Source organism: Pelophylax lessonae (genome assembly GCF_965119305.1).
Source record: "Pelophylax lessonae genome assembly, chromosome: 8".
Lineage (NCBI taxonomy): Eukaryota > Metazoa > Chordata > Amphibia > Anura > Ranidae > Pelophylax > Pelophylax lessonae.
This window is the reverse complement of record NC_138775.1, coordinates 670,542-688,092: the sequence shown is the minus strand read 5'-3', so window position 1 is coordinate 688,092 and position 17,551 is coordinate 670,542. Positions and strand designations below refer to the sequence as shown.

The 17,551-nt window shown below is 48.0% G+C and overlaps 1 protein-coding gene across 1 annotated transcript in view; it reads right to left on the bottom strand.

Moving 5' to 3' along the window:
- LOC309561684 (protein SSUH2 homolog) overlaps positions 1–14,737 on the bottom strand; it is a gene marked incomplete at its 5' end in the record, with an annotated part of 31,320 nt that extends 16,583 nt beyond the window's left edge. Inside the window, 6 exons of the mRNA XM_082265672.1 lie at positions 2,269–2,351; positions 2,434–2,496; positions 7,090–7,214; positions 9,044–9,099; positions 14,505–14,556; positions 14,668–14,737. Of these exons, the coding sequence (XP_082121798.1) occupies positions 2,269–2,351; positions 2,434–2,496; positions 7,090–7,214; positions 9,044–9,099; positions 14,505–14,556; positions 14,668–14,737 (449 nt within the window). The remainder of the gene's footprint in view (positions 1–2,268; positions 2,352–2,433; positions 2,497–7,089; positions 7,215–9,043; positions 9,100–14,504; positions 14,557–14,667) is intronic.
- Positions 14,738–17,551: the final 2,814 nt, after the last annotated feature.

Here is a 17,551-nt window from a genome sequence, read left to right as displayed (position 1 = left end):
CCCTACACCTCTATACCTGCACCCCCAACACCTCTATACCTGCACCCCCTACACCTCTATACCTGCACCCCTATACCTCTATACCTGCACCCCCTACACCTCTATACATGCACCCCCTACACCTCTATACCTGCACCCCCTACACCTCTATACCTGCACCTCCTACACCTCTATACCTGCACCCCCTTCACCTCTATACCTGCACCCCCTACACCTCTATACCTGCACCTCCTACACCTCTATACCTGCACCCCCTACACCTCTATACCTGCACCCCTATACCTCTATACCTGCACCTCCTACACCTCTATACCTGCACCCCCTACACCTCTATACCTGCACCTCCTACACCTCTATACCTGCACCTCCTACACCTCTATACCTGCACCCCCTACACCTCTATACATGCACCCCCTACACCTCTATACATGCACCCCTACACCTTTATACCTGCACCTTCCTACACCTCTATACCTGCACCTCCTACACCTCTATACCTGCACCCCTATACCTCTATACCTGCACCCCCTACACCTCTATACCTGCACCCCCTACACCTCTATACATGCACCCCCTACACCTTTATACCTGCACCCCCTACACCTCTATACCTGCACCCCCTACACCTCTATACCTGCACCTCCTACACCTTTATACCTGCAACCCCTACACCTTTATACCTGCACCACCCTACACCTCTATACCTGCACCTCCTACACCTCTATACCTGCACCTTCTACACCTCTATACCTGCACCTCCTACACCTTTATACCTGCACCTCCTACACCTTTATACCTGCACCCCTATACCTCTATACCTGCACCCCCTACACCTCTATACCTGCACCCCTATACCTCTATACCTGCACCCCCTACACCTCTATACCTGCACCCCCTACACCTCTATACCTGCACCCCCTACACCTTTATACCTGCACCTCCTACACCTTTATACCTGCACCTCCTACACCTTTATACCTGCACCCCCTACACCTCTATACATGCATCCCCTACACCTCTATACCGGCACCCCCTACACCTCTATACCTGCACCCCCTACACCTCTATACCTGCACCCCCTACACCTCTATACCTGCACCCCTACACCTTTATACCTTCACCCCCTACACCTTTATACCTGCACCCCTACACCTGAATACCTGCACCCTCTATACCTGCACCCCTACACCTCTATACCTGCACCCCTACACCTCTATACCTGCACCCCCTACACCTCTATACCTGCACCTCTATACCTGCACCTCTATACATGCACCTCCTACACCTCTATACCTGCACCCCCTACACCTGAATACCTGCACCTCCCTACACCTGAATACCTGCACCTCCCTACACCTCTATACCTGCACCCCCTACACCTCTATACCTACACCTCCTACACCTCTATACCTGCACCTCCTACACCTTTATACCTGCACCCCCTACACCTCTATACCTGCACCTCCTACACCTTTATACCTGCACCTCCTACACCTTTATACCTGCACCTCCTACACCTCTATACATGCACCCCTACACCTCTATACCTGCACCCCTACACCTCTATACCTGCACCTCCTACACCTCTATACATGCACCCCCTACACCTCTATACCTGCACCCCTACACCTCAATACCTGCACCTCCTACAGCTCTATACCTGCACCCCCTACACCTGAATACCTGCACCTCCCTACACCTGAATACCTGCACCCCCTACACCTCTATACATGCACCCCTACACCTCTATACTTGCACCTCCTACACCTCTATACCTGCACCTCCAACACCTTTATACCTGCACCCCCTACACCTCTATACCTGCACCCCCTACACCTCTATACCTGCACCTCCTGCACCTCCTACACCTTTATACCTGCACCTCTATACCTGCACCCCCTACACCTCTATACCTGCACCTCTATACCTGCACCTCCTACACCTCTATACCTGCACCCCCTACACCTCTATACCTGCACCCCCTACACCTCTATACCTTCACCCCCTACACCTCTATACCTGCACCCCCTACACCTCTATACCTGCACCCCCTACACCTCTATACCTGCACCCCCCACACCTCTATACCTGCACCCCCTACACCTCTTTCCCCACTGACTCTCCAGCCGATGTGTAAAGTGTAGCAAGCATTCTACATTGCCCCGATTAGTGATAAAAAGCTGAAATCTGATTTGTTGTTCTGGATTATCGCACACGGTTGCTTTGTGCTTATCAGTCAAATATCTGATGGTGATAATTCGCACTCACCTCCTCCTTCCACTTCCAGAACAGCCGTGGCACCTCCTATTCCTCGACCGCTGACGGCTTCCACCAGAACAGCCGCACCGAAACTGCGCAAATATGGGTGGGGGGGGGGGGGTTCAATGAACATACCAGAGATCTGTGTGTACTCCTAGAAGATGTACAACTTACCTGCCCTGATCCTCCACACCTGCCACACTTACAGCGCCCTCGTCCCTGACACTTGGAGCACACCTGAGCAAGAGAGCAAAATAACCAACAAATATAGAGATTCTTTATATATATATACACATACACATACACATACAGGTCCCTCTCAAAAAATGAGCATATTGTGATAAAGTTGATTATTTTCTGTAATGTACTGATAAACATTAGACTTTCATATATTTTACATTCATTACACACAACTGAAGTAGTGCAAGCCTTTTATTGGTTTAATATTGATGATTTTGGCATACAGCTCATGAAAAACCAAAATTCCTATCTCAAAAAATTAGCATATCATGAAAAGGTTCTCTAAACGAGCGATTAACCTAATCATCTGAATCAATTAACTCTAAACACCTGCAAAAGATTCCTGAGGCTTTTAAAAACTCCCAGCCTGGATCATTACTCAAAACCGCAATCATGGGTAAGACTGCCGACCTGACTGCTGTCCAGAAGGCCATCATTGACACCCTCAAGCAAGAGGGTAAGACACAGAAATAAATTTCTGAAGGAATAGGCTGTTCCCAGAGTGCTGTATCAAGGCACCTCAGTGGGAAGTCTGTGGGAAGGAAAAAGTGTGGCAGAAAACGCTGCACAAGGAGAAGAGGTGACCGGACCCTGAGGAAGACTGGGGAGAGGGAAATGCCAAAATGCCTGAAGTCCAGTGTCAAGTACCCACAGTCAGTGATGGTCTGGGGTGCCATGTCAGCTGCTGGTGTTGGTCCACTGTGTTTTATCAAGGGCAGGGTCAATGCAGCTAGCTATCAGGAGATTTTGGAGCACTTCATGCTTCCATCTGCTGAAAAGCTTTATGGAGATGAAGATTTCATTTTTCAGCATGACCTGGCACCTGCTCACAGTGCCAAAACCACTGGTAAATGGTTTACTGACCATGGTATTACTGTGCTCAATTGGCCTGACCTGAACCCCATAGAGAATCTGTGGGATGTTGTGAAAAGAAAGTTGAGAGACGCAAGACCCAACACTCTGGATGAGCTGAAGGCCGCTATCGAAGCATCCTAGGCCTCCATAACACCTCAGCAGTGCCACAGGCTGATCGCCTCCATGCCACGCCGCATTGAAGCAGTCATTTCTGCAAAAGGATTCCCGACCAAGTATTGAGTGCATAACTGAACATCATTATTTGAAGGTTGACTTTTTTTGTATTAAAACCACTTTTCTTTCATTGGTCGGATGAAATATGCTAATTTTTTGAGATAGGAATTTTGGGTTTTCATGAGCTGTATGCCAAAATCATCAATATTAAACCAATAAAAGGCTTCACTACTTCAGTTGTGTGTAATGAATCTGAAATATATGAAAGTCTAATGTTTATCAGTACATTACAGAAAATAATCAACTTTATCACAATATGCTCATTTTTTGAGAGGGACCTGTATGTATTGTGAGCGAGGGGGGGGGGGGGGGGAAGAGAAAAGAGAGTGGAGAAAAAGAGGAGAGAGGGGAGAGAGGAGAAAGAGAGAGGAGGGAGAGAGAGAGAGAGAACACTATCAATCAATTCAAGGAAAACAAAAATCATGATCTTCCATAGAAAGAACTCAAAGAGCTCTTCATGTACATTAAACTATCGCACTCTTGAGGAAACTAACAGCTACACTTACCTCCGCCTAGAAATCAACCAATCAGGAAGTTTCAAGCCAGCCATAGAGGCAGTAAAAGACACGCAGAGTCTTCTATGCCATCAGGAGACAAATGTCTCACCTAAAACCCCCAGTGAGAGTCTGGCTTAGAATCTTAGATAGCGTCATCACCCCAATCCTTTACGGCAGTGAGATTTGGGGTCCTGTCACCTACCCAGACCAATCACAATGGGACTCCAACCAGACAGAAATATTCCATCTGGAATTCTGCAAGCCCCTCCTCCAAGTCCACCGGAGCTCCTCTAACAGTGCCTGCAGAAGAGGGCGCTATCATTCTGGGATCATCTACAAAACAGCAGCCCTGACTCGTACCGCCATAAGGCCCTACTGACCAATAAGAACCAGCCCAAGCCTGCCGGTCTGCAACAACTCATCATCGCCTTGTCTATCCCAAACTCCCAACAATTTGGCCTGACAAAATCACAAATAAAAAACATAATGAAATATTCCAAAGAAAAATTTGTTGAATGGAGAAATGAAATAACAAACTCGAAGAAACGAACTGTTTACCAATCACTGCAGAGAGACCACAAACTGCCCCATACCTGGAGGTGCTACAAGAGCCCAAAGACAGACAGACTCTGAGCCTGTACAGACTGAGCGCCCACAGACAGACAGACCCTGAGCCTGTACAGACTGAGCGCCCACAGACAGACAGACTCTGAGCCTGTACAGACTGAGCGCCCACAGACAGACAGATCCTGAGCCTGTACAGACTGAGCGCCCACAGACAGACAGATCCTGAGCCTGTACAGACTGAGCGCCCACAGACAGACAGACCCTGAGCCTGTACAGACTGAGCGCCCACAGACAGACAGACTCTGAGCCTGTACAGACTGAGCGCCCACAGACAGACAGATCCTGAGCCTGTACAGACTGAGCGCCCACAGACAGACAGACTCTGAGCCTGTACAGACTGAGCGCCCACAGACAGACAGACCCTGAGCCTGTACAGACTGAGCGCCCACAGACAGACAGACCCTGAACCTGTACAGACTGAGCGCCCACAGACAGACAGACCCTGACCCTGTACAGACTGAGCGCCCACAGACAGACAGACCCTGAGCCTGTACAGACTGAGCGCCCACAGACAGACAGATCCTGAGCCTGTACAGACTGAGCGCCCACAGACAGACAGACCCTGAGCCTGTACAGACTGAGCGCCCACAGACAGACAGATCCTGAGCCTGTACAGACTGAGCGCCCACAGACAGACAGACTCTGAGCCTGTACAGACTGAGCGCCCACAGACAGACAGACTCTGAGCCTGTACAGACTGAGCGCCCACAGACAGACAGACTCTGAGCCTGTACAGACTGAGAGCCCAAAGACAGACAGACCCTGAGCCTGTACAGACTGAGCACCCACAGACAGACAGACTCTGAGCCTGTACAGACTGAGCGCCCACAGACAGACAGACCCTGAGCCTGTACAGACTGAGCGCCCACAGACAGACAGACCCTGAGCCTGTACAGACTGAGCGCCCACAGACAGACAGACTCTGAGCCTGTACAGACTGAGCGCCCACAGACAGACAGACCCTGAGCCTGTACAGACTGAGGGCCCACAGACAGACAGACCCTGAGCCTGTACAGACTGAGCGCCCACAGACAGACAGACCCTGAGCCTGTACAGACTGAGCGCCCACAGACAGACAGACCCTGAGCCTGTACAGACTGAGCGCCCACAGACAGACAGACAGACCCTGAGCCTGTACAGACTGAGCGCCCACAGACAGACCCTGAGCCTGTACAGACTGAGCGCCCACAGACAGACAGACCCTGAGCCTGTACAGACTGAGCGCCACAGACAGACAGACTCTGAGCCTGTACAGACTGAGCGCCCACAGACAGACAGACTCTGAGCCTGTACAGACTGAGCGCCCACAGACAGACAGACCCTGAGCCTGTACAGACTGAGCGCCCACAGACAGACAGACCCTGAGCCTGTACAGACTGAACGCCCACAGACAGACAGACTCTGAGCCTGTACAGACTGAGCGCCCACAGACAGACAGACTCTGAGCCTGTACAGACTGAGCGCCCACAGACCGACAGACTCTGAGCCTGTACAGACTGAGCGCCCACAGACAGACAGACTCTGAGCCTGTACAGACTGAGCGCCCACAGACAGACAGACCCTGAGCCTGTACAGACTGAGCGCCCACAGACAGACAGACCCTGAGCCTGTACAGACTGAGCGCCCACAGACAGACAGACCGTGAGCCTGTACAGACTGAGCGCCCACAGACAGACAGACTCTGAGCCTGTACAGACTGAGCGCCCACAGACAGACAGACTCTGAGCCTGTACAGACTGAGCGCCCACAGACAGACAGACCCTGAGCCTGTACAGACTGAGCGCCCACAGACAGACAGACCCTGAGCCTGTACAGACTGAGCGTCCACAGATAGACAGACCCTGAGCCTGTACAGATTGAGCGTCCACAGACTGGAAATGGAATTAGGACGGCACAGACAGACCTACAAGCCCAGGGAGAGCAGATTGTGCCAGCAGTGTGACCAGGGGGTCCTGGAGGATGAGGACCACTTCCTGCTACAGTGCCCCAAGTACTCATCAGTGAGGGACACTCACTTCCAGAGACTCTCCACTTTCATCCTATAGAAGAGACTTAATTTCTATAGAAAAGAAGAGGAAACTCCAAATCCTACTGGGAGATGAAGAGCCAATGGTGAAAAAAGCTGCACAATATGTGACAGACTGAGAGGGACATGAAAAACTGAGGACTACAAAATCCTTTACATGGACTCCCCATTCCCCTTCATATTACCCAATAACCCCGCCCCTTACAAACCCAACTGTTTTGGCAATAGAGAAGAGAAAAGAGAAAAGAAAAGAGAAGTAGAGAGAAGAGTAGAGATGAGAAGAAAAGGGAAGGGAAGGGAAGAGAAGATTTCTCTCCCATACATTCTGATCTGTAATATCGATCGGCTCACCTTCAGCTCTGAAGAATGTGGAAGGGGAATTCTCTCGGCGCCGTCCTGAAACATTTTGGGGGTCTGGACTCGGATGTTCCATAGCTGTGGGGGGGCTCCTCGGTTTGCTTTGTCCAGTCTCTGACCTGCACCCACATAGGATGAGAAAGCTCAGATATCGTTATTTCCTCCTCACCAATATATGGAGGGAAAAGAAGGATCTTTGTTTGTAAATATTTTGTAGAATAATAATCAAATTTCAAAGGAAACAACGATAGAATAAAAGAAATACTTTTTATCGGCAGTAACAATATTTATAACTCGTGATGATCAATGCAGAAAAAATGTTTTTTTTTTAACTTTTGATACTTTTTTCTATATTTGAATTTCATAAAAATAAAATAATAAAAGGAAATATTAGCAAATGAAAGCTTTGTTTGTCCGAATATTATTACCTCATTCTCCTAAATAAAACTCAGTGTGTTGAATAATCGGAGCGATGGAGGAAATGGGGACCCCGCTGTGCTCTCTGGGGGGCGAGAGCTGAAATTTAGTTTTCTTCATAGAAAAGGGAAAACCAAAGCCCAATGCCCCCCCCCCCCCCCCGGTCTATTTTTATATTTTTGCTGTCTGTGTCACATTGTGGAAACTTCTCTTCATTTCTTGTCTCAGAGACACAACAGGAAGTCAGAATAAATCTCTACAATATGGGGGGGGGAGCCCCTTTTTAGACAACTATCACCAGAAGTCCCCTTAGGAAAATTCTCCCTTTTCTCCGATTCCAGTGTAAACTTTTGAATTTCCCGTCACTTCCTTCTCTTCTCCTGACAATGAGCGCCGGGATAATGAGGGGACGGTGAATATCTACAGGGGGGGGGGAGACAGAGGGGACACAGAGGACATGGGAGGGACACAGAGGGGAAACAGAGAGGATACAGGGGGAGCACAGGGGGGACACAGGGGACAAAGAGGGGAAACAGAGGGGACACAGGGGGGAGACAGAGGGGACACAGGGAGGACACAGGAGGGACACCGAGGGGAAACAAAGGAGATAAGAGAGGGGGGGCACAGAGGGGACACAGGGGGACACAGAAGGGACATGGAGGCACAGAGGGGACACAGAGAGGATACAGGGGGAGCACAGGGCGGACACAGGGGACAAAGAGGGGAAACAGAGGGGACACAGGGGGGAGACAGAGGGGACACAGAGGACATGGGAGGGACACAGAAGGGACATGGAGGCACAGAGGGGACACAGGGACACAAAGAGGAAACAGAGGGGACACAGGGGAGACACAGAGGAGAAACAGAGGGGACACAGTATATGGCTGGGAATATCATCCACTCACCAGTATATGGCTGGGAATGTCATCCACTCACCAGTATATGGCTGGGAATGTCATCCACTCACCAGTATATGGCTGGGAATATCATCCACTCACCAGTATATGACTGGGAATGTCATCCACTCACCAGTATATGGCTGGGAATATCATCCACTCACCAGTATATGACTGGGAATATCATCCACTCACCAGTATATTGACTGGGAATATCCTCCACTCACCAGTATATTGACTGGGAAAATCCTCCACTCACCAGTATATTGACTGGGAATGTCATCCATTCACCAGTATATTGACTGGGAATGTCATCCACTCACCAGTATATTGACTGGGAATGTCATCCACTCACCAGTATATTGACTGGGAATGTCATCCACTCACCAGTATATGACTGGGAATATCATCCACTCACCAGTATATGGCTGGGAATATCATCCAATCACCAGTATATGGCTGGGAATGTCATCCACTCACCAGTATATGGCTGGGAATATCATCCAATCACCAGTATATGACTGGGAATATCCCCCACTCACCAGTATATGACTGGGAATGTCATCCACTCACCAGTATATGACTGGGAATGTCATCCACTCACCAGTATATGACTGGGAATATCATCCACTCACCAGTATACGGCTGGCTGGTCTTCTCCTGCTGCCGGCTCTCTGTGAAGCTCTGCAGCCTGTACTGGGATATAAAGATTCATATTAGAAATTCTTCTTTTCTGTGATTGATACTTTTGGATACTTTTTGGATACATTGCATGACTTCCCATAGCTATCATTATACATCACATGACACTTCAAAGTCCCCGCCCCTTTTCCACCAGCCTATCCTGTACTCAATAATACTCCGCCCACTGGAAGCCAGAAGAACAAGGTGTGAGTGACTAAAATTTTCCTAAATCGGGAAGAGTTTCATAAATCCTTATACCACCCCTCCCCCCTTTCACCCCCACCTGAGCAATGAACTTCCATATCCAGTAATGTAATAGTCTGGTGGGGGGGGGGAGGGGTCAGAAAGGGGGAGAGAGGCCGGGAGCAGGGAATTGTCTACCATGGGGGGTCATATTGGGGGTGTGATGTCCTGATGGTACATTCAATTAGAAAGGCAAAGAGTACAAATTATGGGGGGGCTGATACCGGAGGGTGAGATATTCAGGTTATGTTCTGTATGGGGGCTTATTTTGGGGGGGGGGGGGGTATGTTTCATGCTTCTTCTCGGGAACATTGCCTGGATGTTGCTCCATTTATCTTCTCTTCATATTGATAGTGAATTCAGGGCAGAGTGGCTGAGTGGTCGGCGCTTCCTCCTGGCAGCACCGGGATTGTCGGTTCGAATCCCAACCACGACACTACCTGCATGGAGTTTGCATGTTCTCCCTGTGTCTGCGTGGGGTTTACTCCCACACTCCATAGACATGCTAGGAGGGTAATTGGCTATGGTCTAACTTGTCCACAGTATGTGTATGTATGAATGTGAGTTAGGGACCTTAGATTGTAAGCTCCTGGAGGGCAGGGACTGTACAATATACACTATATTACCAAAAGTATTGGGACACCTCTCTATATACACTATATTACCAAAAGTATTGGGACACCTCTCTATATACACTATATTACCAAAAGTATTGGGACGCCTCTCTATATACACTACATTACCAAAAGTATTGGGACCCCTCTCTATATACACTATATTACCAAAAGTATTGGGACGCCTCTCTATATACACTATATTACCAAAAGTATTGGGACGCCTCTCTATATACACCATATTACCAAAAGTATTGGGACGCCTCTCTATATACACTATATTACCAAAAGTATTGGGACGCCTCTCTATATACACTATATTACCAAAAGTATTGGGACGCCTCTCTATATACACCATATTACCAAAAGTATTGGGACGCCTCTCTATATACACCATATTACCAAAAGTATTGGGACGCCTCTCTATATACACTATATTACCAAAAGTATTGGGACGCCTCTCTATATACACCATATTACCAAAAGTATTGGGACGCCTCTCTATATACACTATATTACCAAAAGTATTGGGACGCCTCTCTATATACACTATATTACCAAAAGTATTGGGACGCCTCTCTATATACACCATATTACCAAAAGTATTGGGACGCCTCTCTATATACACTATATTACCAAAAGTATTGGGACGCCTCTCTATATACACCATATTACCAAAAGTATTGGGACGCCTCTCTATATACACTATATTACCAAAAGTATTGGGACGCCTCTCTATATACACTATATTACCAAAAGTATTGGGACGCCTCTCTATATACACTATATTACCAAAAGTATTGGGACACCTCTCTATATACTCTATATTACCAAAAGTATTGGTACCCCTCTCTATATACACTATGTTACCAAAAGTATTGGGACACCTCTCTATATACACTATATTACCAAAAGTATTGGGACGCCTGCCTTTACACACACATGAACTTTAATGGCATCCCAGTCTTACTCCGTAGGGTTCAATATTGGGTTGGCTCCGCCCTTTGCAGCTATAACAGCTTCAACTCTTCTGGGAAGGCCGTCCACAAGGTTTAGGAGTGTCTATGGGAATGTTTCTCTATTCTTCCAGAAGTGCATTTGTGAGGTCAGGCACTGATGTTGGAGAGAAGGCCAGGCTCCCAGTGCCCGCTCCAATTCTCCAATTCATCCCAAAGGTGTTCTATCGGGGTGGGGTCAGGACTCTGTGCAGGCCATTGAAGTCCCTCCACCCCAAACTCACTCATCCGTGTCTTTGTGGTCCAAATCATTTGGTGGAGGGGGGGATTATAGTGTGGGGGTGTTTTTCAGGGGTTGACTTGGCCTCTTAGTTCCAGTGAAGGGAAATCTTAATGCATCAGCATACCAAAACATTTTGGACAATTTCATGCTCCCAACTTTGTGGGAGGAGTTTGGGGATGGCCCCTCCCTGTTCCAACATGACTGCACACCAGTGCACAAAGCAAGGTCCATAAAGACATGGATGAGTGAGTTTGGGGTGGAGGAACTTGATTGGCCTGCACAGAGTCCTGACCTCAACCCAATAGAACACCTTTGGGATGAATTAGAGCGTAGACTGCAAGCCAGGCCTTCTCATCCAACATCAGTGCCTGACCTCACAAATGCTCTTCTGGAAGAATGGTGAAACATTCCCATAGACACTCCTAAACCTTGTGGACGGCCTTCCCAGAAGAGTTGAAGCTGTTATAGCTGCAAAGGGCGGAGCCAACTCAATATTGAACCCTACGGACTAAGACTGGGGGGTCATTAAAGTTCATGTGTGTGTAAAGGCCGGCGTCCCAATACTTTTGATATAATAGTGCATATGTAAAGCGCTGTAGAAGTTCCTGTAATAAATAATGAAGTGATAGATATTTGTTTCCATTGCTCTCTTCTGATTCCCCCACAAGGCTGACACTTCATTCTATGTGAATAATCGCACTTACTCTGTACAGGGGCATCTGGGTTAACCTGTTAATGACCAGCTCCTCGGCTCTGGGTGGGTGGCAGCAGCATCGGGCAGACAGATGGCGGAGTATTGCCTCTCTGGCCCGGTCCTCGGTGATGTCTGTATTCCTGGAGATAGAAACGATCGGTTCTCTTATCGTTATATTTACAGATTGAGTCACTTTCTGGACTCTCTGATGCAGCAGAATCGCACACATTGGTCGCCATCTTCTACCCAGGACCAGATTATAATCATTGGGTTGAAGTTTTCCAGAAATAAAAGTTACAATAAGGCCAAACATGGAAAGACCTTAAGCTTGGCTCTAGGAATGAAGCCCATCGCTGTCTCTGACTTTCTGGTGGCTGCCCCACGAATTCCATATAGTAACGGGCATCCTCATGGCACCTGAGGCAAGTAGGTGAACGTGTGCCCTTCACCCCCCCCCCCCCCCATGTGCTGTGAACTACAAATCCAAAAAAGTTGGGACACTGTAAAAATTGTGAGTAAAAAAGGAATGGACTAATTTACAAATCTCATAAACTTCCATTATATTCACAATATAATGTGGATAAGATATCAAATGTTGAAAGTGATGAAAGTGAGAGATTTTGAAATGTCAGCCCAATATTGGCTTATTTTGGATTTCATGAGAGCTACACATTCCAAAAAAGTTGGGACAGGTAGCAATAAGAGGCCAGAAAAGTTAAATGTACATATAAGGAACAGCTGGAGGACCAATTTGCAACTTATTAGGTCAATTGGCAACATGATTGGGTATAAAAAGAACCTCTCAGAGTGGGCGTGTCTCTGAGTGGGCGTGTCTCTGAGTGGGCGTGTCTCTCAGAGTGGGCGTGTCTCTCAGAGGTGGAATGTCTCTCAGAGTGGCCGTGTCTCTCAGAGGGGGCGTGTCTCTCAGAGTGGGCGTGTCTCTCAGAGGGGGCGTGTCTCTCAGAAGTCAGGATGGGCCGAGGATCACCAATTCCCCCAATGCTGGGGGGTAAAATAGTGGAGAAATATCAGAAAGGAGTTTCTCAGAGAAAAATTGCAAAGAGTTTGAAGTTCTCATCATCTACAGTGCATAATATCATCCAAAGATTCGGAGAATCCGGAACAATCTCTGTGTGTAAGGGTCAAGGCCAGAAAACCATACTGGATGGCGGTGATTTTCGGGCCCTTAGACGGCACTGCATCACATACAGGAATGCTATTGTAATGGAAATCACAACATGGGCTCAGGAATACTTCCAGAAAACATTGTCGGTGAACACAATCCACCGTGCCATTCACCATCGCCGGCTAAAACTCTATAGGCCAAAAAAGAAGCCATGTCTAAACATGATCCAGAAGCGCCGGCGTTTTCTCTGGGCCAAGGCTCATTTATAATGGACTGTGACAAAGTGGAAAACTGTTCTGTGGTCAGACCAATCAAAATTTGAAGTTCTTTTTGGAAAACTGGGACGTCATGTCATCCGGACTAAAGAGGACAAGGACAACCCAAGTTGTTCTCAGCGCTCAGTTCAGAAGCCGGCATCTCTGATGGTATGGGGGTTGTATGAGTGCGTGTGGCATGGGCAGCTTACACATCTGGAAAGGCCCCATCAATGCTGAAAGGTATATCCAAGTTCTAGAACAACATATGTCCCATCCAGACGTCGTCTCTTTCAGGGAAGACCTTGCATTTTCCAACATGACAATGCCAGACCACATACTGCATCAATTACAGCATCATGGCTGCGTAGAAGAAGGTTCCGGGTACTGAAATGGCCAGCCTGCAGTCCAGACCTTTCACCCATAGAAAACATTTGGCCCATCATAAAGAGGAAGATGTGACAAAGAAGACCTAAGACAGTTGAGAAACTAGAAGCCTGTATTAGACAAGAATGGGACAACATTCCTATTCCTAAACTTCAGCAACTTCTCCTCAGTCCCCAGATGTTTGCAGACTGTTATAAAAAGAAGAGGGGAGGCCACACAGTGCTAAACATGGCCTTGTCCCAACTTTTTTGAGATGTGTTGATGCCATGAAATTTAAAATCAACTTATATTTCCCTTAAAATGATATATTTTCTCAGTTTAAACATTTGATGTCATCTATGTTGTATTCTGAATAAAATATTAAATTTTGAAACTTCCACATCATTGCATTCTGGACTAGTCACAATTTGTACATTGTCCCAACTTTTTTGGAATCGGGTTTTACTTTAGCAGCATGGGTTGCAGCTCCTGTAATTTTTCTGCCTCCTTCCTGCTGATGCGCCCAAGGCGGCTGTCTTTTCTGCCTACCCCTTGGTCCGGCCCGGCATCCTGAATTAGAGCCAATAAAACAAAGCCGGTGAGTTCCCGGGTTCCAGGCATCGGCCCCTCGCAGAGCACTGGGCCACCTCCCTCAACAGGACTTCAAAAAGTCCCTGACTGTGACACCTCAGAATCATAGAAAAGCAATCTGAGGGATTCTCTGTGGAGGAAAGGATTCCTCGGTGGCTTTAGATGCCCCCTGATTTCTCTGCCTGATAAAGTGTAATAAATGTTCATTCTACAGTCAATGTCTTCTGCCTGTGATCACAGAAACATAACGAGAAGCTGCAGGTAACAAATCCAGAGGTGACCTACCTGGAATAAGGAGGACCCTTCTCATCCAGCTCATGGAGGCTCTCCGGGGCCCCTGGAAGAAACAAAGTAAAGGCAGGGAGTATAATAATCTGCTTTTCCTCGGTGAGAATTGTCGATTTTATCCTAAATAAAGATTTCCAAAATTGTGTTTACAGAGGTTTACATTGTAGATGTAGGGCCATAGTAGATATAGGGCCATAGTAGATATAGGGCCATCGTAGATGTAGGGCCATAGTAGATGTAGTATCATGACAAATGCTGGACCATGATAGTTGTAGGTCCAAGGTAGATGTAGGGCCATGGCATATGTAAGGCCATGGCAGATCTACGGTAGATGTAGGGCCATTGCAGATATAGGACCATGATAGTTGTAGGTCTATAGTAGATGTAGGTCGATAGTAGATGTAGGGCCATGGCTGATGTAGTGCTATGATCCTTGTAGAGCCATGGTAGATGTAGGGCTATGGCAAATGTAAGGCCATGGTAGATGTGGGCCCATGGTAGATGTGGGCCCATGGTAGATGTGGGCCCATGGTAGATGTGGGCCCATGGTAGATGTGGGCCCATGGTAGATGTGGGCCCATGGTAGATGTGGGCCCATGGTAGATGTAGGCCCATGGTAGATGTAGGCCCGTGGTAGATGTAGGCCCGTGGTAGATGTAGGCCTGTGGTAGATGTAGGCCCGTGGTAGATGTAGGCCCATGGTAGATGTGGGCCCATGGTAGATGTAGGCCCATGGTAGATGTGGGCCCATGGTAGATGTGGGCCCATAGTAGATGTGGGCCCGTGGTAGATGTAGGCCCCTGGTTGATGTAGGCCCCTGGTTGATGTAGGCCCCTGGTAGATGTAGGCCCATGGTAGATGTAGGCCCATGGTAGATGTGGGCCCATGGGAGATGTAGGCCCATGGGAGATGTGGGCCCATGGTAGATGTGGGCCCATGGTAGATTTGGGCCCATGGTAGATTTGGGCCCATGGTAGATTTGGGCCCATGGTAGATGTGGGCCCATGGTAGATGTGGGCCCATGGTAGATTTGGGCCCATGGTAGATTTGGGCCCATGGTAGATTTGGGCCCATGGTAGATGTGGGCCCATGGTAGATGTGGGCCCGTGGTAGATGTAGGCCCGTGGTAGATGTAGGCCCATGGTAGATGTGGGCCCATGGGAGATGTAGGCCCGTGGTAGATGTAGGCCCATGGTAGATGTAGGCCCATGGTAGATGTGGGCCCATGGTAGAAAAGTAAAGGCAGAACAAAGATCAGGTGGTCAAATGAGTCAGCTCTTTTGTCTTTTTTTTTACCCCTTTTGTCTGAGAATAGATCTATGTTTGTCCCAAGCATGTTTAAATGTATTTTCTGTTGGCTGACTCATTACCTTTGCTGGAAGTTTGTTCCAGTCATCAATACTGCATTGTGGTCACTAGGTGGAGCTAATGGTCATATGAAATAAATACATATTTACTCTGTACTCCATCTAGTGGCATAATGCGGTATGTCAGTGATTCATGCTATTCTCAGGAGTGAAGAACGTCTGCCCGAGAGAAAATCGTGAGCTAATACTGACTTTCAGAAAGTCCTCCTTCAGGGTCCAGCGATGTTTCAGGTGTGGGGCATGGTTTTGTATTGGTGCAATCGGTCATCTTATGGTCTCTTCTATACGACTTTAGAAGAATTTTTGCTACAAGTTTCCTAAAATATAAAATCCACTAAAAAAGAAATCACTTTTCATGTAATTCAGTCTCCCAGCTAGAAGGTGCGGGGAATGATCGGTTGCACTTTCTTAGTGTCATGGGCCTGGAAGACGCACACACCTTAAATATATCTTCACCCTACTACAGGGGTCCCCAAACTGCTCCTCATGGGATGGGTGCAACCATTGTCTTGCCTTTGTGGCCCTTGTGGCTCTCCCAATTCCTCCCACTGACACCAACATTGGGGCACTATTCCTTCCACTGACACCAATGATGGGACACTATTCCTCCCACTGACACCAATGATGGGGTACTATTCCTCCCACTGACACCAATGATGGGACACTATTCCTCCCACTGACACCAATGATGGGACACTATTTCTCCCACTGACACCAATGATGGGACACTATTTCTCCCACTGACACCAATGATGGGACACTATTCCCCCCACTGACACCAATGATGGGGCACTATTCCTCCCACTGACACCAATGATGGGGCACTATTCCTCCCACTGACACCAATGATGGGGCACTATTCCTCCCACTGACACCAATGATGGGGCACTATTCCTTCCACTGACATCAATGATGGGGCACTATTACTACCACTGACACCAATGATGGGGCACTATTCCTCCCACTGACACCAATGATGAGGCACTATTCCTCCCACTGACACCAATGATGGGGCACTATTCCCCCCCACTGACACCAATGATGGGGCACTATTCCTTCCACTGACACCAATGATGGGACACTATTCCTCCCACTGACACCAATGATGGGACACTATTCCTCCCACTGACACCAGTGATGGGACACTATTCCTCCCACTGACACCAATGATGGGGCACTATTCCTCCCACTGACACCAATGATGGGGCACTATTCCTCCCACTGACACCAATGATGGGACACTATTCCTCCCACTGACATCAATGATGGGGCACTATTCCTCCCACTGACACCACTGATGGGGCACTATTCCTCCCACTGACACCAATGATGGGGCACTATTCCTTCCACTGACATCAATGATGGGGCACTATTACTACCACTGACACCAATGATGGGGTGCTATTCCTCCCACTGACACCAATGATGGGGCACTATTCCTCCCACTGACACCAATAAAGGGGCACTATTCCTCCCACTGACACCAATGATGGGGCACTATTCCTCCCACTGACACCAATGATGAGGCACTATTCCTCCCACTGACACCAATGATGGGGCACTATTCCTTCCACTGACACCAATGATGGGGCACTATTCCCCCCCACTGACACCAATGATGGGACACTATTGATCTTTTATTGAAAAGAATCAAGCAACATATTTTATACAAAAGTA